Here is a 22,419-nt window from a genome sequence, read left to right as displayed (position 1 = left end):
TTAAGGGTAGTACGTGTGTTGCAGTGAGTTCTGCGCAGCTTGTGTCCCTAGCACACAGCTGATCCTTCATTGCTTCATGAGTGTTGTCTTAAAGTAGATGTTCAAGGAAGATCTCAGAGCTCAGCTCTTCTTTTGGATTATTCAGGGCTTGTAGTAGTCTATTGCAGCAGTGGTCTTCTTTACTACATCTGGTGGAGAGCGAAGAAGTGGAATCCTGATTCCACTGAAACACGTGATGCTTTTGATCAGCTGTTTGTTCATGTGGAAATAAGGTGAGTTTTGATTTTGGGACTTGTTTTTTTATTCCAATCAAAACTGCCACCAAGATGTTTGGAGGAGTGTTTCAGTGTACTTTACTAAACATAACTGTGTGCAGAGAGCTTTCCTTTGGTTGTAATTGCTCTGACATTGAAGGAATATATTCTGTTAACTGGAGTTCTTGTGTAACAATACTTTCACTACAGTGCCATTGACTTTTATGAAGAACCGATTGTGTTCAAAACTAAGAATGTGCCTAATTTACCTACTGTTCTAGGGCCTAATAGTGGTTTTTATTTAAGCCTTTCTTTTGTATAAAAACAGACAGTTTCTGTCAGTAACAATGAGTTGGTAGCATATCAGTAGAAGCACTTTTACTATTTTCCATGCATGAAAAACAAAAGTTCTGGAAATAGCACAAATTGTGTTAGTGGGAGTCCAAAACGCTTCAATATACTTTAGAGGCCTCATACTTCAACCTGTAAACCATTATAAGAGAACAACAAAGAGTAGGTATTCAGAAAATGGGACGGTGAATACAGCATGTGTAAACTGTCAGTTGTCAAAACTTGTGCTTTTTATCATTGATGGAGATACTAATGAAGCCTTAGTGTCTCTTTTGGCACAAGTGAATAATCGTAAGTGTGAATCATTGAATGGTTTAGTTTGCAAGGGCCCTTCTGAAAAGTTTCTGGTATCTGAGCTGCCCACACTCCCATGGTGATGGTTGTTACGAAGGTAATTTCAAAGCTGATGTATGATACCTGGATAGGGTTTTGGAGCAATTTAGATCTCAGTATGTCTTAAGCTACCAGGCAGACACACTGCCACTTCTTTCTTTATCAATACCCTTTGTCTTGTTATATCATGAGACTGAGAAAAATGTAGGTAGATGTATTTTTGCTCCATTAAGATGATACAAAACTTACTGCATCGGGAGTCACATGCAGTAACCTTTAGACATTGTTGCTTCTGAACTGTGAGTTCTATTAATTTATTGCTAAAAGCAAACAAATGAACAAGAAGATCAGGCAGGCATCAGTTTGTACACAGTCTATCAGGTTCTGCACCTGACTGTTGGATGTTTCAGAGAACTCTCAAAATTTTTTTCTTTAGAACAACTGATACCAGCAGAGAAGTATTTTGTACCCTCAGCTGTGATGAGCCTGGTATTTATCAGACATGAAATTTATGGACAGATGTTGTGAAGAGGATATCAGCAGTTCTGAATAAGGGAGTTGAGTAGCTCAAGAAATTTGAGATACAAGTTCCTGTGTGTCTCTAAGATTCAGGACCTTTTCATTAGACCCCTGTGGTTAAACATTTTATATGATTTTAAACACAAAACATACCTTTGGTAAGATTGGAAACAGGAAACTAAAACAACCGTATTCTGTAATTAAAGACAGACGTTTCTTTCCTATCCTGTGTTTTGTTCACCCAGTGGTTGAGGATTGAACACTGCCTCAACCTTGAGGAAGATTTTCTTTCTCAGTGGTATCCAAAGAGCAAAGTGTCATTTAAAACCACTTCCTCTTTCCTTCCCTCCATTTCCCCTGCCTTTTCTAATAGGAAGCCTAACTGGTACCAGATTTAAACTTGAATATATGGTTAAATGTGATTGGATGTGATATATCTCTGTTGGGTATCAAAATCCTGACTAACCTTGGTTTGGTCAGCCTTATTTCCTCTTAGCTCCAGATAAATAATTATCACAAAAACCAGTTACAGTTTTTTGCCAGTTGTATGGGTGGAGTATTCAGTAAATGATCCACTCACTTTTTCCCCTTCTATGGTATTTTCTTTTTGTTGATAACATGGAAGTGAAGATTTGAAAAGAAGTCTCGGTAGTATCCTGGCTATCTATGCATAAATTTAACTGGTAGATGCTGAAATCTAAGTGATCCATGTAGTTCTTCAGCCTGAGGTCCTGCCAAAGAAAATGCAATGGTACTTTGCTTAAAAATCAGGAAGAGGCTTTCAGAGAACCTTTTAGAAGCACCCAAGACTAATAAACAGTGACTTCCTTGGAATTACACTCCTCGCTCATGTTTCTTACGGCAACTTCAGATAAGAGAGTGTCTTAAAATACAAAATCACATATTGTTTTTAATTTCCATGATACAGTGAATTGGCAGGGTTTTACTCCAGTCTGTGTGCAGAAGCTTGTCATTGCAGTATTTATCTCACATTCATTTAAAAAGCCACATAAACAAGTAAACAGCAGAAGTAAACCTTGCAGCATAGCTTGAAGGTGCAAGTGACTTGTAAGGTTTGGAACTTGAGTTCCCATGCTTATTTTGGAGTGGAAAACAACATTTGTCCTCCATTGCAATACAGGAAAATGTATTAATTTTCAAGTTAAGGGTTTTTCTTGAGAAAGAAGGGCTTTTTGGTTTTTTTCTCCCAAACCAGCATCTGTTTTGTAGACTTTTTGTCTGTCCAGTGTAAGCCATGATATATGCTGAACTATACAGATTCTTGTATACCTCTACCAGTTATTTATATCTTGAAATCAAACCCTTGTAGAGTGGCATATGTGCTTCAGGTCATGGGCAGACATTAGGTACTGTCTGCCTTTCGGTTTGAGTGTTTATTAAAATTGTAAGTAGTCATCATATCTGTTTGTGTGTAGATGTTGACACTACAAAAAGCAACAAACAAAAAAGTTTTGTTTAACTGGAGTCTGTGTGTGCCTTTTTTTTTCTTTTTTTAAGTTGCATTCAGCATATAAAAGTATATATAAGCATATATATATCCAGTTTTGATCTATTAAAAATATGCAATGCATATGTAATCTTGCAGCATAATGGGAATGAAGAATATGCTCTTAGCCTACCTATGGGTTCTGTTCTGTCTCTAAAAGCAGGCAAATCCCATGGATGATTGAGATTCTCATAGCAATGCTTCATATTGCCTATTACTTCCTGGTTTGTTTTTTTTTTTTCCCATTGGATTATTTCCTATTTTTTTGTCTGAATTAAATAATTTGAGAGAGAAAAATGGTGACATCTATCTTGTAGCAGCCTAACCTTTTTTTTTCCCCCCAGAAATGTTGTTCTCCTGGAAAGGTTCTTAAAGTAAGATTGAACACATTAAAAATAACTGCAGGCATGAAAGTTTTTGTTCCGAAATGCAAAGACTTGTGCTTTCCTGTAAGTGGCTGTATATTAACCCTATACGCTGACTATACCAGCAAGTAAAAAATCTGCTTAAATGTTCTTGTTGTGGGTAAACCCTGATGGGCATTTACACCCCACGTAGCCACGTGCTTAATTCCATGCAGCAGCATGGGGGAGAGAATTAGAAGGGTAAAAAAGGGGAAAAGTCAGGAGTTGAGATAAAGACAGTGTAATAGGGAAAACTAAAAAACTAAAAAGCTGTGTATGCACAAGCAAAGAAAAGCCCCAGTTCCAAAGTGGTAGGTGAAACCACGGTGAAATGAAGGCAAAGGGCTTTCCAGTAGGACTTCTGATTCCCTTGATATTCCAGTGGCTTGTTGTGTCTTTGTTAGCTGAGTGAAGGTTATAACTGTTTTCTTACTGCAGATAGATACAGATTTGAAATTACATGAATGACGTTGTATACTGTCCTGCTTTACTAAAAGTAAATATTTTTTTTATGTAGAATTGAATTATTTTCTTGCTCAGAAGGAACTTAAAATGTATGGAATTAGTAAGGAGACACAGTAGAGAAGAAGGAAATCTTTAGTCAGAATCTTAGCATAACTAACATGTTTGTGGACCTAGGCTTTGTTTGCTGAACAAGCTTATTGGAAAAGATAAGCTTTTCTTCATTCCCTCCAAACACAGAATTTTTTCTGGATGAGTTGGAGACAGCCCAGAGCATGATAGTACAGGAATTAATTCACATTATAGAAAGAAGAGCTAAATTGATAGGACAGGGAATAAGAATCATAAACAAGTAAGTTTTTAGAGCATGCTGAAAAGATTATAAAATTAAAAGGCAGCCTTGTAAAAAATCACTGCTTTCTTCAATTCAGTAATTTTTAATGTCTGATGTGATGTATCTGTTGATACTTGCTCACAAGAAGAAATAGTGTAATGCAATGTTTAAGTGTTAGTACAGTGACATTAATCATTGCTTCTACAATATGCAATTTCACAGACAGAGTTTTGAAAAGATGAAGATTTTTACTTGTTTTATTCTTTACTTACGTTTTACTTACACAGTGTTCCACTAACAAAGTACAGTATCTTTAAAACATTAGATTTCATAAGTAAATCTTCAGGGGTTTTTTTGTCTGTAAATGTGTGAACTCAAATTTGAGCATGTCTTGAATTTAAGGAGTTGTGCTTGTCTTCTATAGGATCCATGCAGCCTGTCTTCACAGAGTTTTTCTGTTAAATGCTGGGTACAGATATGCCTTAAGATGAGTAATTTGCTTTCATGAAGACTTTGAATAAATATAATGTTTTGTTTGACTTTCCTCCTCAGACTTCTTTTCCTCAGGGGGAGGGAGGATAGAACCTGAAACATCACTGCTTGCCTGACCCATGAAAGCATGAGGTTTTAGTTAGGATTTTGCATAGGTTTCCCAATATACTCAGACATTTTGCATGTGATCATCAAGAGCCTGTGGCCTTATACTCTTTCTGTAAGTGAATTTCTGTGTCTCAAAGAGCAAGCAGGAGGCAACAGGGATTATTTACTGACTATGCTGTAAATCAATTGTCTATGAGCAAAATTCAGCAAAACTGATATAACTTCTCTTGGGTGATAGTTCAGAAGAACAGCAAAGCAATTTCTAAAATTAATATTTGTTAGTTAAGTATTTTTTTTCCAATTCAAAAGGGTTTTTTTAATTGCTTCCTCCAAAATTTTGAGGCATTTCTTTTCAAGCTGTGCCTAGACAAGACATACAGTGATAGAGCAGGGAGAGCTGGCAGTTAGAAAAACTAAGTGACTCCTATATCTTTGTGTGGAAACCAAGGTAAGGAAGGAGGTAGTTAAGAGTTTGTGAAGGTTTCAGAATAAGGAACTACACTAATTCCTATGTTAGCTGCTTCTGGAAATAGGCATGCAGTCCTACAGTGAGTCAGTGAATGTAGTGCTCAGAGGAGAAGTAGGAAGAGCTTGCTTACATTTTTAATCATTTATCTTCTGCTAGGTAACAGCAGCAGGATGTCCAGAACTGTTATTCTGAAGGGAGCAAAAGAACAAAGAGGAGGATGGGGAAAAAACCAGTGTCTGCATTATCTTGAACACAGGTGTCTGGGAAAGGATGGTGGGATGTGGTGAGAGGGTGATGTATCTTTCTGTTAGGTGGAGTGGTGAGTTAGATGGCAGAATGGGCCCAATGATGTTCGGAGTGATGTTCTACCAGTTTTAACAGCTAGGAATACAGTATGGCATCAGCAAAGAAATTGAGATGGTCTACGAATTGTGCAATTTACTTGATTCAGTCAGATTTATGTAATTTATACATAATTAGAAGTCCCCCTGCTAAGCAATTATTTATAGAATCATGGAATCATTTCGTTTGGGAAAGACCTTTAGGACCATTGAGCACAACCGTTAATCAAACGCTGGCAAGTCCACCACTAAACCATGTTCCTCAGTGCCGCATCCACGTGTCCTTAAATACCTCCAAGGATGACGACTCCACCACTTTCCTGGCCAGCCTGTTCCAAATCTTGGTAACCCTTTAGGTGAAGAAATTTTTCCTAATATCCAATCTAAACCACCCGTGGTAAACTTGAGGCCATTTCCTCTTGTTCTGTCACTTCTATCTGAGAGAAGAGAACAACACCCACCTTACTAACCTCCTTTCAGGTAGTTGGAGAGAAACTAAGTAACTTGGAAAATTCCTGTGTTACTTAACTGTGGTTTGTTTTTGTGTTTTGATGTGTTTTTTGTTTTTCTACAGAATGTGTCATTGAAATTTAGTGTAAAAATGGGAATTCTCTATCTTGTATGTGAACTGGCGTACAGTTAAGTAACTTAGCATTTTGGCTCTAAATTTTTGTTATTTCAACTCACTTAGATTTAGACTAATTTACCCATTGATAGAGCAAAGAAGAAAGAAATATCCCAAGCCAGATTTAATAATAAAATAAGAATTTAAATAAAAATTAAATTTCTGGATAGAAGACAATTTGTATACTGACCTGAGTTCCTTCATCTTGAACTTTCAGCAGTGGCTTCATGAGTTCATGAGGTAATAACTTTAACCAAAGTTCTGCTTTGTTTTAATCATTATGGAGAGGAAGTGTTCACTGCTCATCACTTTTTTCCCAGAAGAATTCCCACGACAGTAACTGAATGTTTAAGTTACACTTGTTCAGATGTTTTGACCCCAAGCCCATACAGTAACTCAGACTCTTTGAGAACTAGATATGGAAATGCAAATGGCAAAGTTGCCTGTCAAGCCTCAGAATTCTGGCTTTTGTTTTTCAGCAACAAAGTAATTTCAGACTTCTGTTTGCTTGTTTCTTTTTTCTTTTAAATAACCCACTCTTTACCCATATTTCATGTATTTGAGCTGCAGAAGTCTTTATGAACAAGGCCTGAGTATTTTCACATAAGTTTTAATTGAACAGCTATAAAAGTGGAACAGCTGAAAAGTGGAAATGTCAGTAACAAATAATTTTTTGGGTATTTTTGTTGGTCTTAGTTGGACTTTACGTATCATGAATTTGGAAAAGTGGCTCTATGGGCCAGGAAAAAAGGATCCACAAACACAAGAAACTGCTCAACTGTTTTGGAAGAAATTTGAGGACATCAAAGTATCTGCTGCATAGAGGAGTGTACAGATGAGATGTTGTTTTCACTTGGGCTGCTGAGATTCAAAGTAATTCATTCCAGAAAAAAATCATTGCTGAACTATCAAGTAACACCTTTATATCTTTTTTAAACCTCTCTTTTACGAAAGAGGAGAGAGCCTGTGTCTTGGGGAGCTGGTAACGTTAGACAGCTGTTGTTAAGCATAGCCTTTGATTTTATTTTTCTGTTGTCTGTATCAGCAATTTCAGAAATCAAACTGTAGACACCTGTGTGAAGACAAGTTTGTAGTACTTACTCTACAACTTCAAGACCTGTTTAGCCACTAGAAGCCTTTTGTGTTCAGTTAACTTTTGCTCAAACCTTGGAGTGCTGCTTCTGACTCAACAGCTGTCACTGAAGGGATCTACTGTCACTGCAGCCTAACCTACAGGCCATATTAAACCTTTAGGCCAAGGGTTGCCTTGGAGCAATGTATTCTAAATGCAGTTAAAATAAGAGCAAATATCTTTAGAGGAATTATCCCAGACCTAAATAGATTAGAAGTGATTTTTTTTTTTTTTAATTTTGTACTCTTGGGCACAGATTTATAGAATGCTGCTTGCTCAGACTGTCCAGAAGAACTTATCAGAAAGCAGTGAATGAAGAATTTAAAACTAAGTTCTTTCAAAAGTAAATACCTCTCAGATGAAATCATGTAGCAATTCTCCTAACTGTTTATAGGCACAGGTCTGATGAACTGTTACTACCATTTTCTGCTAAATATATAAAATATCTGCCTTTTATTTTTTTCTCATTTTCAATTATTTTATTCCTTTTTTTTTTTTTTTTAATAATGCGATCTACAGCAACCACTGTGTGCTGATTTTGACTATCCTAATGTACAAAATTCATCAAGGAAAAGTAAGACACTAGACAACAGCACTTAACAGTTCATACAAAAGGCAAATCTAATCATTAAAGAATGGTTGCTAGGTAGTAGCAGGGAACCTGCAGTTCTGGGAATAATTGCATGCTGAGCGTGGAATATTGCTAGCAAATAAACTACAGAAACTTTCCAAGACTGTCTGTAGCATTGCTGATGCTACTGAGTGTTTATTTTTCACTGCACCCTTTTTTTCCTTTTGTATGCTGAAGACTTTTTCCTTGAGGTAGCAAGTAATCAGTGAAATAGACAGAAGATAGTGCTAAGGCAGTATAAAGGATTGTGGGTTATGGCTTCAGATTCATATTTTTTCACTTTTCAGGGGGAATGGAATTGCATGTAAAATCTGTCTGGATTGTCCATCAATTGTTTTGGTTGTCTGTGACAACAGGAGCTGTTTGCATATCTCTGGTCCAGGTCCAGTCAGTACTGTACTCCTTCTGTTAAATTCTCTGATTGAGCAGAGATGGGAGGCAATTCTGCTTCAGAAGTAACTTTGGAGGTGGTCTCCTTTCAGGTGGATTGAGAGACTCCAACCCATAGTTGGGACTGTCCATGAACATCAAGATGACAAGCACTTCTGCATATGAGTGGGTCTGTTCGTTTATCTGTTTGCTTTAGCTGACTTTAAAAATCTAGACTTCATATTTATACTCAGTGGTCTGAAAGCCTGGCTTTCCTTTTATAGCTGCTGATGCTGCATCAACAGTGAATTACAGTTTAAAGGTTAAGTACCAGTGAGGTTGCTTTTAGCCAGTTGATTTAAGTCTCTCTTGTATAATTTCTGTTCTGTTGCCTGAGCATGCAACCTGTCATAAGCCTTATTACAGAACTGAGGTTATTTCTGATTTGACCAGTAGATTTTGAAATTGCAGTAACACAGAAAGCAACTCTGAATCTGCATGCAAACGTAACAGAAGGCTTTTGATAGCAGGAGTTTTTTTTCTCTTAAGCACTTACTTGTAGACTGAGCATTTACTGGCATATACTGCCACAGATCAATCATTGCTGATTATTTGTATTCTTTGAGAATTTTGGGGGAAAAAAATTAGATGTCGCCTATTGATGAGATAATGTCATTTATGTGTTCAAATCCTGTGCCAAATATCTTACAATACAGCATATAAATCGGACATAATAGATATGTATGGATTTGAATGCCTAAGTAAATAGGGAAGTGGGATTTTGGAAAACAAAAAACCCTATTGCCTTAATAATCTTTAGAGGGTTTTATTCTTAAAATATTAATCTTCCATGAAACTATTGATATAAAATATTTTCAGTTTTCTAAGTTGTCACTTCTGTTCCTTGATCTTTGTCTTTTCTCATTTCATTTGCTGAACTGGTTAAGTAGGGTAGAATGTGGCTTCCTTCTCTGCTGGATTTTTGAAACTCATTTCTGTCATATTAGGTTATGCTATTCATAAATAGCATTAGCTAAAGTTTCCAGCCTTATTTCATCTTTAGGTTTAGAAAAATATCAAGTTTATATCTAAGAAAATGTTAACAATGAATGTTTTAAGTGTGCATTTTCAAATTCTACCAATTCAGATATTTAGTTGTCACTTAAACCTCTTCTTTGCCAGCCATTTATTCCTCATCTGTTGAAAAAAAAACCTGATAAACAGTTGTACTTTATCTATATCACTGGATGTTATTTCTGTTGATTTAAACTCTAATGCTGATTTGCGGTAATAAAACCCCGTAATTAGTGGTGTATGGAACCAGTGATTTTTAGTCTCCATTGAGGAAGTGATTGCACTTTCTGAAATATTTCTCACCTTTTGAATTCCCGTTGTAGTATTTGGAATCAAAATTATCTTCAAAATGCCTCTGTATGTCAGTTTCAGCATTTGTGACAGTCAATCTGTTTTGGCACTCCCCTTTAGGCTGCCCATCTCTGTCTCTCAGACAATGTAGAAACAACAACCAGGACAGTAGTTTGGGGTGAGAACAGGATCTAAGATTTGGAGCAAGTCTCAAGCAATGAGTCCAGCATGAGGTACACAAATAAGAGTGAATGTTCCCTTCTGTCTTCTATAAGAACATTAATGTTTGGCAATTCAAAATTGGGGTGATTGATCTGCTGCTTCCTGTTAAGTAGAATTGGTAAACTGCCATTAGTAAGAGCAGAGCCCAAGTCTACAGTTTTAATTTTTACAATTCTGTTAAAATTACATTTATACTAAGTAACTTGGCATAAATAAATAGATTTATGCCTTTTATTAGTTAAATGTGGAAGCTGGGCCTGTGCTGAATTTAATTAAAAAAACCCCCAAACTTTGAAAAGGTGATTGAACACTATATGCTATGTTGCTTTTCTATAGTAACACTTCTGAAATTTTAGATAGAGCAATTCAGAGAGATTTGGTATATTTAACATTTCTCTGTCTCTACCCTTCTCCTGTTTGAGGTTGAAGATGCAGATTTACATCAGACAGTTCAGGAGGAAAAGTGTAAATCTTTATTAGTGTTTCCAAATCCTTAGTGCCTCAGATGTTGTACACATTTTAGATGACTCTTCAGTGTGAAAAATCAGTTTTGTTTCTACAGTCAAGTCTAGCCTTTCTAGGAGAGAAAGGATCATTGAGATTTATTTTTCATAGAGACAGCCTTAGTAGTTTGTGCATTTAAAATCTTGAGTTATTTTAAATTTAAATAGAAGCTAGTAATAGAAACACATACCATTTCTGAAAGCTTGCTGAATTTTCCTAATGCTGTTTTCTTGTAACTTGTTTTGTTCCTTCTTGCATGCAAACTGTACAATGCAAGTACATCTGGTTTTAATTGGGTCTCATATTTCTTCTTGTTCTGGTCACCAGCTTGGGATGACTGAAGACATAAGATGTGTGAGAAATTTCACTAAGTAGGTATATTTTTTGTTTCCTCTCTTATAAATATAGATGAGTACTGTACTGTGAGTAACACGTTCCTCTTTTCCCTAAAAGAGCAGATTTTATAGCAGGTACATCTATTATTTGCAAACTTTCTAGAGCCATGTCTGCATGTTAGCTGCACAGAAGAAAACTTTAATACGTTTGTGATGGCTAATAGATGCTTTTTAATTTATGGAGTGTTTCTAATTCTTTTTTTCACATACAATGATAAATTATTATTTCACTAAGCAAAATATAAATTTTAAGTTTCAGTGGAATCTTTTTTTTGATATCTAATTTACAAGCTTTGTGTTTTCTTCCTTTTCTGGGAAATGGTTATACTGAATTCAGTGTTCTTGATACGAGAGGGCGGTGGCTTCATATGTGTCATTATTTCTGCAGAATTCCTTTGTTGGCTTTTCCATGTGACATAGTGTTAGTTACTGACAAGGATTAAATAACTTAAAGAGCAGCAGCATTTGTACAGTTTTGTATCCATGGCTGTGTATCAGTGATCTGCTTTAGTCTTCACTAGCACATTCCTTTCCTTTACTACTAGTCCCAAAGACCAAATAAAGGAGAGAAGATCAGGTTCCATGTGCTCTAACCAGTCTTACTATTTTTACAGTTGAGTTACACATACATACAAGCATGCATCTCTCTGCTTGGAGCGTGCTTACCTGCCATACACAAAATATTTGCAAATGCTCATAAGTGCTTCAAATAACTCCTCAGCGTCCTGGAAACAGGGAACTTCATGCTGTTTGCTAAATGTTAACAGTGTAGAACTAATTTTCCGATTCTTAAGTAATAGTGGAGCCTTTGTTCTTTCGGTTTTAGACTGTGTGGCACAGTATTTGTGCCCAATAGCATCTTTTCCTCAAACTCACCATCCTGGTAGAAAGCTCATTCATGTATTAGGAATCACATAGTCTGATCTTACTGTCTGTGCTGAAATCTTGCAAGCGTTTAACTGCTATTTCTAGCTGAGGCAGCATTTAGACAAGTGCATGAAGATAAAAAATAGGTTTAAAGGGAAAAAATCCATCTCAGATTTGATTTTTGCCCTGCTGGATGGCCTTAGCAAAAGCAACCAGGCTTTCAATAGGAGCAAGTTTATGTGGTTTGTCTATGGAATTTGCTGTTTTGTTAGCAGCTGCTTCTGCCAAAAAAATGGCTGGTGCTTTCAAATTTGGATGTAAAAGCTAGGTATGAAAAACAGTATTATGGCTCTTAATAGCTAATGGCATTGTTAAATATCTATTCCTGAAATCATTGAACAAAATTATTTTTTGACGTAGTATCAGTGAGTTGCTCAGTAGCAAAACAAGTACTTGGCTCACCATTTTTCTGTGTTCTTTCTGGACTCACCAGGCACAGATGTCTGGTTTTGGGCAGTAGTTAACTCTGCACCTTCTCTCCCATTATTTATATGCAACTGAAGTAGTTTACATTCAGTGGGTATCAGTTTTTATTCCAGTTGGTTGGCACACTTTATGCCCCTTTACACAGGGCAGTTTGGTCTGGCCTTGGGTTTTGCTACTTCCAGTAGATGCTACCCAGTAGTGGTTTTGCTCCTAGGTTATTCCAGGGTTACAGAAAGTTTCTCACTTATTTGCAGTCTGGAGTTTGGTTGCTACAACTTGTCAGTTGTTACTGTAATTCCTCTAACATTTTTTTCTGTTAAAATATTGTATGATATCTACTCATTATTTAAAGATCATATTGTGCTGAACTTCAGTCTCCAGAAGTGGCAACAGTCTGTCTGAATTGAATAGGATTGAACAGGATTTTTAGGTTTTTTAGTTTTAGCCTCTTAATTGGAATTGAGAAATTGAAAAATAAAATGCCTCTGAGCATTTCCTGCATATGTTTTAAAATGGAATGAACTCAAGTAATGAGTCATTTAGATTCATATAAGAATTTTGAATGTTGAGATTTCTGTTCTGAGGTAGAATACCCAGACATGAATCCCAATAGACAAGAGACTACTGATTTTGTTTTGCAAGGGAAAAGTACATGCTTCTAGAATTAAAAAGAGGTATCAATAGCATTACAGGAAAATATTGCCTCTGAAGTATAATGGATTTTTTTTTTATTTTATTCTATGGAGTATTTATAACAGATTCCAAAAACCAAGCATGATGAGGTACTTTGTTGTTGGACACACTAAGATTCAGTAAGTTGTGTTGCTTGTTAAACTTCAGGGAAGAGCTTACATTCTCCTCTGTACTGAGATTGGACCTCTTTAGACAAAATAAGTACTTGGAGCAAATGCTGGACTGTTTTACTCCAACACCTGATTGTTCCTGTAGGATTATGTTTCATACTGAACTTGAGTATTGTGGTAAAGTTGCTTTGTAAGTTTAAAGACTAATTTGTGAAAGGGTGTAGAAGTGAAAAATTTATGTTTTATAGGAACAAGCTGTGTGGCTAATTAATCGCTTGCCTTTGTGTTCTTAGTCATGCCACTTTCTACCAGCTAGGTACGCCTATGGGATCACATTATCAAAGACTGCAGTACACATAGCAAGCTTGTTGTACTGTTGGCTTGATACAAACTGCGTTTGAAGTTCATGTCTAAGCATTCTGTCCTCCTCACAGAAAAGAACAGACCCAGCTTGTTACGATCCGTGAATATTGTAATGAGGAGATACCTTGCAATGGGTTTTTGGGCATCTGTGCTGCAGGAGGCAGCTCTAAAGAAACTTTCAGAACCATCAATTTTGAGAAAATGTCTGCCTTCCTTCAGTTTTTCAGTATGAGGAAGATTGGTTTTCTGGATTTGTCGACCACTTAGTAGTTAACTTCACCTCTTTTCTCAGTATTGTTTCTAACTGTGAGTATTCACATTATTCACCACTAGATGTGATAATAGATCATGTATTGGGGAAGATGCTGAAAATCTCTTGTTTCCAGAATAAAAATTTGTAGAAGAATTGTGTAAAATCACTTTTATTTGGCTCTGTTTAAGCTTTTGGCTGATGTAGCTGAAAGCTTAACCTTTAATCTTCAAGCTTTTAGCATCATTTTGTTAGTGCTATTTAGAGAGCAACAGGATTCACCTCCAAGACACTTTTTTCTTTTACCTCCTTTTTTACTCTCACACTAAACTTATGTTTAGTAAAGATTTAGATTGAAATTGCCATGTTTGATGGCAGATAGCTTTTGTAGCGCATTTTAGCAGCTCAGATCAGTACTTTCGTAACTGTGAACTGGTGTGACCACAAATGTCTCCAGTGCACCTGCAACCTCTGGCATGACAGTGGTAGTTCACTGGAACCATGTAGCTTCTTTACAGGTAAATTTTCCTACTCTTGCAGCTATACTAATTTGTCCTCTCTTATATTTGGAATCTGAATTAATATGCTTTGTTTATGTTTTTAAATGGGAATGTTTGCTGCTTGGCCATACATGGTATGAGAGATGACAGTGAAATGTGATGCTTGCAATCATGCTCCTCAGGCTGCTCCTTACTCCTTGTGGCATGTTTCAGTTTAAGAATACTGCTTTTTCCTCTTCATGTGGCTGTTTAGCTCATATTGTAAGAGCCCATGGGTTAAAATTGAAATGTTATAAAAGTTCAATTCACTCATGCTATCATGTTACCAATTCCAGTCAACCAACTGGAAGCAAAGAGGTCAGAGTTTATCTCAGTGTTAAAGTTTTAAACAAATTTGCCATGGTTCATCTCCAAAAAATGTATTCTGTGAATAAAGAAAATGATAAAAAGACTTCTGTGTCAGCATAAATAGCTCTAGTAACCTTTTGATACTTGACCTATGTTCTTTCCAGTGGAGAGTAGTAGTCTGGTGATGCTTTTGATATGCAGTAAAATTTTGATCTTACAGATTTTTATTATTTCCAATTTGTGCAAATATTTCTGTAGAAATTGGCTATAATGGTTGTCTGCCTAGATATATATGTCTCTAGGTATTAAAACTGTGAATTGTCTTGAAGCTAACTTCTAATTTAACTGTTCTGTCTTAGTTTCAGTTTGAGATTCTTTAGTATAATTCTTTTTGGCTGAAAAAGTTGTTAGTACCTGCATGCAACTGTGAAAATACTGTCTTTAGAAGAAACTTATTAGAGAATAAGCTCTCCAAAAAACAAACTGTTCTCTAAGCATTGGAGCTGATGAAACCTACATTCTACTAGATTTATGCTCTTTATCTTTCTCCTCCTTCCCTCTGCAGTGCCTCCCCTGTCTTCTACCTCTTTTGCTGGCCATGCAGCTGCACATGCCATGGCTGGGGTTGGAGCTGTGTACTGATTGACTGCTACCTTTTGGAGCGGTTAAGATGTGAGTCTTAATACCTGCCTTTTCTACATAGAAGATGTGGATTTGGGTGTCTTCCACCAGCAGCTGGTTGTTTTGGGGTGGGATTACATTGGGACTTGAAGAAATTTGGTCTTGAGTCTGTTTTCAAATTTGATTGAAGCTAGTCAGCAGATTTCAAAAGCAACCAGCTGAGGGGAGTAATCAAGAACTTCTGTTAGAAGTAGCATAGTGAGTTCTTGATAAACTGTTCTTGGGTGGAGGAATTGTAAAACAGCTTCTGCTGCACAATGCATTCTTCTCACGTTTTTTCCTCCTCTAGTTTGTCTGTGTGTTTTCACTTGTAACTTAGCTTTCTGTCCTCTCTGTTCTGTGTGGCCTCCAGTCTGGCACATGCTCCAGTGTAGAGACCATAGTGCTAGAGCACTGAACTGCAACCGCAGCCTGAAGGCTGGCACATGAGCAGTGTACTGGGAAATGTCGTAAGAACAGAAAATTCTGGAAACTGCTTTTGCCTAGAGGTTGAAGCAGATGACCTCCTGAAGTCCCTTTCAACCTCAGATATCTTGTGATCCTCTGTTCCTATTCCTAGTTAGAACAAGTAGATACAAATTTCAGGAAACTCCCTGCTTTCATACATCTCTGTATCTCTTGTTCAGGTTGACTACTGCACCTTTCTTGTATTGCATTTTTTGGGGAAGGATTTTTTATTTCCTTTTTACCTTATTTTAAGGCCTTTTCATTGCTATAGCTACTGACACTCCAGTTTTTCTGAGTTTTTGGCCTTGAAACAGGAATTCTGGATACATCTAGAGTGAATGTTGAGGAACTTAGTATATCTGGTTTGAAAATATTCTTGCCATCTTTTCTTTAAGATGTTTTATTTTCACTTTTGAGATTTTCAGCCATATAGATACTTGACTTAAATAAAATGAAAAATGAAATAAATAATACATTAGAGGAACAGTCATATTCTGGGATGTCTATATATTGGAAAAATGTACATTCTTGTCAGAAATTAATAAAAGTAAGCCTACTTTACAGTAAGTTTACATCTAGAGAAGAATTCAGCTTTCTCATTCTGGAAACAGAATGTGGAAGATAGAAGTGTGATGTGAATACTATTCAGTTGACAGTAGACATTCATGTCTGAAAGAGATTAGGTTCATTTCTGAAGCCTTGCAGTTGGGCAAAAGTATTGTCTAGTCCCTTAGATAGAACCTGTGACGGGAGACTAATTAGCTAAAAGATAACCTCTTACATAAACAATGACAGATATGACCATTAAAATATAACTGCATGCTATAAAAATGTGATTTTAAAATTTGGTATGAATTTCAATTCATCATTTATATTCCCTGATCCATTATCTATTAAGGACAAGTTTTATGGACGCAAACAGTCTGATTGGCACTGATTTGACTTCTTAGATGCATGGATTGTTTCAAGGATTGTATGAGCTAGATCTTAAATGTCAATTGGAACTATAATTTTTATACTGCTATTTTTATGTGAGAAATATTTTTATCTTTTTTGCAATGTTTGTGAAAAATGAAGTTTAAAAATGTCAAATGGATATTTTATTTGTGTGGCTGCCATCACATTGGCAGATTTTCTCCCGTGCTGAAGAACATAACAAGCAGCATATTTGAAACACCTTTAGAAATGTACTGGCTGTTGTGCTTTACTGTGCAACATAAGAAATAATCCAACTTAAATAATTTAGTTGAGTACAAATATAGTTTACTGGAGTAGAGGAAATGCAACCAAGCCAGTGACATCAGTGGGCTGGGAGAACGATGCAGTGGTATAGGTGACCTCCAGTTATGGTGTAAGGTGCTTGTGCTTATGCACAAGGAAAACAAAATTGTGGTAGGCAGAAAAGCATAGAAATATTTCCTGGAAGCAAACTTAGGAGACAAAATGGAAGAGGTCTTGACGGTATATACTGCAAAGGTGTTTCCCATTCTGTAATTCAGTAATATATCTTTGAGGTATCACACTCAAGCCTTTTGTTTATCATGTAATATATGGTAATTTCTTTTTCAGATCGAATTCAGTTGCCCAGGAATATGATTGAAAACAGTATGTTTGAAGAGGAGCCTGATGTGGTTGACTTGGCCAAAGAGCCTTGTTTACATCCACTGGAGCCTGATGAAGTGGAATATGAACCAAGAAGCTCCCGCCTCTTGGTGCGTGGCCTTGGAGAGCATGAAATGGACGATGATGAAGAGGATTATGAGTCATCAGCAAAGTTGTTGGGGATGTCCTTCATGAACAGAAGCTCGGGTCTGCAGAATAACATGTCTGTATATAGGCAAAATCCAAATGGATCATGCTCAGTGCCCTCTACGAGGACCATGGTGGTTTGCACAGTTGTTTTTGTGATTGCATTTTCATTAATAGTAGTGCTTTATCTTCTTCCCAAATGTACCTTTACCAAAGAAGGCTGCCATAAAAAAAATCATACAATGGAACTAATATACCCTTTGGCAACCAATGGAAAAGTATTTCCATGGGCAAAAATGAGACTTCCTCCTGATGTTATACCACTGCACTATGATCTTGTCTTGCAGCCAAACCTAACTACTCTGAAATTTTCAGGCTCTGTAAAAATAGTGGTCAACATCCTCCATGTTACTCGGAAGATTGTACTTCACAGCTCAGGACTTAATATCACCAAGGCAACGATTACTTCAGCACAAGGGCATCAAGCAGAGCCAGTTGAATTCCTGGAATATCCATTGCATGACCAGATTGCACTCATGGCTCCGGAGGCTCTCCTTGCAGGACAGAATTATACTGTCAATATGGAATATTCATCTAATTTATCAGACACCTACTATGGCTTTTACAAAATTTCTTACAAGGATGAGAACTCTCAGCAAAGGTATGCCCTGTAATACAGCTTCTCTGTTCTGTCACTTCTGGATTGTGCTTTAATAACAGAGGTTAAGAGGTTGCTTTTTTTATTGGACATTTTATCCAACTTATTATTGTTGAGAAAGTCAGTCTTTAATCTCTTGATTAATCTACCTGAGAAGTTTCTTTCATGGATGAGTTCCTTAAGTCAGGGCAGCCTCTCCTACAGTGAAATGTACTGCAGTGTGGTGGTTGTAGGTAGTTGTAGGGTGGCTTTTTTGACTTGTTTATGTTTCTCTCTTTGGAAATTCTTCCCACATTTCTTGAGCCCTTGAGTCTCAAGACAGGGACTGAAGAAACAAAGTCCTGTCATCACATGAAGAGGTCAGGTTCAAGACCACCAGAGGAACCCGATGGGGCCCAAAGGGATGCATCACACAGTCCTAAGGGACCTGGGAGAGGTTGTTGCCAAGCCACTCTTGATCATATATGAAAAAGTCATGGCAGTCAGGCAAAGTCTCAGGTGACTGGAGAAAAGGGAAACATCGCACTCATTTTTATAAAGAGTAAATTAGTGCTTTTTGTCAGGAAGATTGTTAAAAATTGCTCCCCCCCCCACTTCAAATGGGCCTTATGCTGGTCATATGCTTAAGAGTGTTCATGCCTTTGTGGGCAAGTAACTGTCCATGCAGGTCTTCTAGAAACAGTGTGGTGCGATAAACAAGAGACAGGAAAAGCTGTGCAGGTCAGCTAAGCAACTTACTGCAAACATTAAAGACTTTTCATTCCCATGAAGTAAGTGGGTGTAAGATTCCAGTAAGTGTAGAAGGCAAAAATCACTTAAATGATTGAAACTCAGGGGGTTTTTTCATATTTTGATGTAGCTGCAGTTTTCTTTTCTTTTTGTATTTACTGTAGTAGAAAGAGAACACATAATTGCTCACAGAGAAAAAATACAATCTGTGAGTAATTTTTTGAATTTTTGTCCCCCTTCAGTCCAGTGCTAACTGCTTTTGTTCAGGAACAGGATGTAGCACATGTTTAAACCTGCATGTTTTTCAGTAAACCCTTTTCAGATAACTCTTCAGTGATATCATAATTTCCATTGTCTTGCCTGCTTCTTCTTTTTGCAGGTGCGTTGTCTCTGTGTGCCTGTTGTCTGTAGTTTTACAAATGTAGACTGCTCTGATAATCTCTGCCGTTACTGCATTTTCTGTATAAAACTCAAACTATCAAGCTGATTTTGCAAGAAAATATATTTAGTTTAGTTTTACTTTCTTTTGAATATTTTTATATTGTCACAAAAATACAAAAATTACCAAATCGCAAAATAACTCGCTTAACTTGTTGCCAAAAGCAAAATAAAGAAATAAATTGGACCTTATTTATATTTTTATGCAGAATGGTTCTTTATTCTTTGTTTTTCTTCTGCACAATCATGGGGTGAAACTGTATTAATTTGTCAGGAGGAAGAAAAGAGTAAGAAATTGAAAGCAGGCATGCAGTTTAATCTTATGAATTGTCAGCAGTGTGCCTTCTCATAAAAGCTGTATATCCAAAAATACAGTTGGAATGACGATGCAAAACAAACAAACCCCCCAAACACTTGCGGGTAGCTTGGCAGTATGTTAAAAAAACCCAGCAAGATAAAAAAGCAATGTGGAGCATCTTCTCTGTTTAGCTTCAGTAAATACTTCAATTAATAAACTTGTTGTACTCTGTGTTGTCTTGTGGGTGCAAAAGTCAGAGATGCTCTCCACCAAAAGCTGTAAATGCCACAGCTAGTTAGTATAAAAATAGTGGGGAAGGAACGTAGACTCCTGAGAAGTCTTCTTGTGATATGAATAGCTGTTGGATTAGAGACAAGACAGTACATGAACTTGGACAGAATCCATCTACTAGCCAGCACAGGGAGCAGGCATACAGTTAGCTGAACTGTGGGAGCATCTGCAGGAAATAGCCTGGCAATTAGATGAAAAACCTTCCTTGCAGTCCTGTCTTCTGCAGATGTTTCCAAACTCTTATTTAGTAGGCATGCTCACTAACTTAATTTTTCAATCTTCTTTTTGTTCCCTCTCTCTGGAAACAGGCTGGCTTATATTTTGGTGGTTGCTTTGTAATTGTGTTATTCTAAGTGCATTCTTCTTTGTTCAGAAAGCAAAAAATAGCCAAGAAGATTACTCCTCAAATAAGTAGGTTTTTCAGCTTTAAAGAAAAAAATTGTTAATGCAACATTTATTCTGACTGGTCCAGCCTTGTCATCTACTATTCAAAAAGCTGTTCCCATAACAAGCTCTTAGAAGTTTTGGGAAGGAAGTGACTGTTCTATCATAAATAAACTGACATTTATGCTTTTAATATTCTTGCTTTGCTCTTCTCCACTCTTCCCATTAGGTGGTTTGCAGCAACTCAGTTTGAACCTCTGGCAGCAAGGTCTGCTTTTCCATGCTTTGATGAACCATCATTTAAAGCTACTTTTTTAATCAAGATCAAGAGAGATGAGAAACTTTCCGCTCTGTCAAATATGCCAAAGGTACCTACTTTTGTAGGGGAATTTTAGTAGAGCTGCTGCCTGGGTAATCTGTTTCAGTGTTTTGGATTGTGTTTTTATTGCATTAATGTCCAGGGGATTTACCTGAGTGGATAAGCTATAAACTATATGACTTTATAATAAAACAACTGTTCTGTTCTCAAAGACTTGAACTTGGTAGAGAGAACACCTGTTCAGTGCATTGCACAGTGAAGGATGTTACTGACAATTGAATGACTGAAGGATTCGTGTTGAAATTAAATGAACTGTTATTTTGCAGAAGTTTTGTTGTTGGTGACATTGGTCTCAACAGCCCTTGAGATTTGCTTTTGAGTTTTCTCTGTTTGCTTCTACTGCACATGTGCAGAGTACTGGAGAACCTTTAGCAGCTGATTGTGTAACTAGCACCAGTCTATGTGAAAGATACACCTGATCTTGAAGGATGTGCTTCTGTCCCTAAATGAGGGGAAGTAGGGTATGAATACAGACAGAGTCAGCTCCAGAATGTGAATGAGGGATCTGAAATTCCTTCAGCTAGAATTTTCAGACAGAATCTTGTAAGAGCATATCTGAATTTTCTGGTGATGTTTTATGCTGTTATGCCTTTGGACAAACCTTTATGGAAGCCTAATGCATTTAGACAGATGAGCAAGACTAACATTACCTAGTCTGTGTCAGAACTAGATATTCTCTCATCAAAACCTCAATGCCATTTATTACCCAGCAGAAACTCAATACTGACATTGGTCTAATCAGTAATGAGAATATTACACCTTTGGTGTTGCTGGTACATTTATGAACACTGTGCAGCTTAGGTTCCAGAAAGTTGTCTGAAGTTCAGGTGCTGATGCAGATACCTTGTTTTTGAAAACCAAGCTAGTAATTGCAACCTTATGAAATAGTATCTTTTTCACTGTGTATGAACATTTGTATTCCTGGATTCGTAGTGATTCTTAACAATTGCAAGAAGAAACAGACTCTGGTGAACCACTCTTCTATTTTATATAAAGAAGAAAGGATGCTCACTCACTCTGCTCTGCTAGGAGCTGGACAAGTGGCTAAGGCATCTTTCAACAGCTTCCATAGTTCTTCATGTACAGAATGTAAATGATGGTTTAGCACTGCTGCATACACCGACAATTAGCTGTTGGTGACAGTAGGGTACTAATAATGCCAAAGTTGTGGGTTAGCGCCCCATATGGGCCATTCGCTTGGACTCGGACTCCATGATACTTGTAGGTTCCTTCTAACTCAGAATATTTTGTGATGTGTGAAGCAGACATTGCTGAAATAATCACCTATACCTACATGAGCAAGAGATCTCAGAAGTAGGCCTTGTCAGCTGGCATGTACATCACTAACTTGGCAATATATAGTATCTGACATGGATTAAGGCTAGAAATGAACTGTGTATTTTGGGCTTGTGGAGCTGCCTTTTGTGGTTTTGTTTGTTCTGGGTTTTGTTGTTTTTTTTTTAATGAAGAGAACTGATTTTTGAGCCAGTTTATCTGCAGCAGATTTTCTTAAGTAGACTGTCACTGCCTTATGACACCAAAACTGTAATAAAGGCAGAAATCTATTAATGCAGTGGAGGAATTCAAAGATTGCATTCTGCTCACATACAATGGTCAGGTTAAATGATTATATTGGTTATATCTTCAGGTTTAAAAATCCATTTCTCTTTGAGGCTGACAGATAAATTTTTGGTGACAGTTAAATGTGAAAACATTGTTTCATTTCAAATTATCTTGTCTAAAACTAAGGTTATTATTGCTGGTTCTTAAATGTTTGTGGGTTCCAAAAACAAAATCATATATGAAGTTTCAGAATTTATGAACTGCCATCTCTGTCTCCAAACCTTTAGTATTCTGCACTACAGTGGTTTTAAACATTTTGCTTTATTCTTTTTGTATTTTATGCAAGTAAAGGAATACATAGAAAAGTA

At 36.8% G+C, this 22,419-nt stretch overlaps 1 protein-coding gene across 2 annotated transcripts in view; it reads left to right on the top strand.

Annotated features, from left to right (window-relative positions):
• Window positions 1-22,419, top strand: part of LOC104689772 (leucyl and cystinyl aminopeptidase) — a 54,929-nt gene that overhangs the window by 5,706 nt on the left and 26,804 nt on the right. Inside the window, exons 2-4 of one of the 2 annotated variants that reach the window (XM_010400081.4) lie at window positions 15,000-15,106; window positions 17,132-17,972; window positions 20,339-20,477. In XM_010400081.4, coding sequence (XP_010398383.3) covers window positions 17,155-17,972; window positions 20,339-20,477 — 957 coding nt within the window. In that variant the 5' untranslated portion in view covers window positions 15,000-15,106; window positions 17,132-17,154. The remainder of the gene's footprint in view (window positions 1-14,999; window positions 15,107-17,131; window positions 17,973-20,338; window positions 20,478-22,419) is intronic. The other variant, XM_010400080.4, reaches the window with a different exon arrangement.

This window comes from Corvus cornix, chromosome Z (genome assembly GCF_000738735.6).
Source record: "Corvus cornix cornix isolate S_Up_H32 chromosome Z, ASM73873v5, whole genome shotgun sequence".
In the NCBI taxonomy this organism is placed as follows: Eukaryota; Metazoa; Chordata; class Aves; order Passeriformes; family Corvidae; genus Corvus; species Corvus cornix.
Note: the sequence above shows the minus strand (reverse complement) of the source record. Positions and strands in the feature narration are given on the sequence as shown.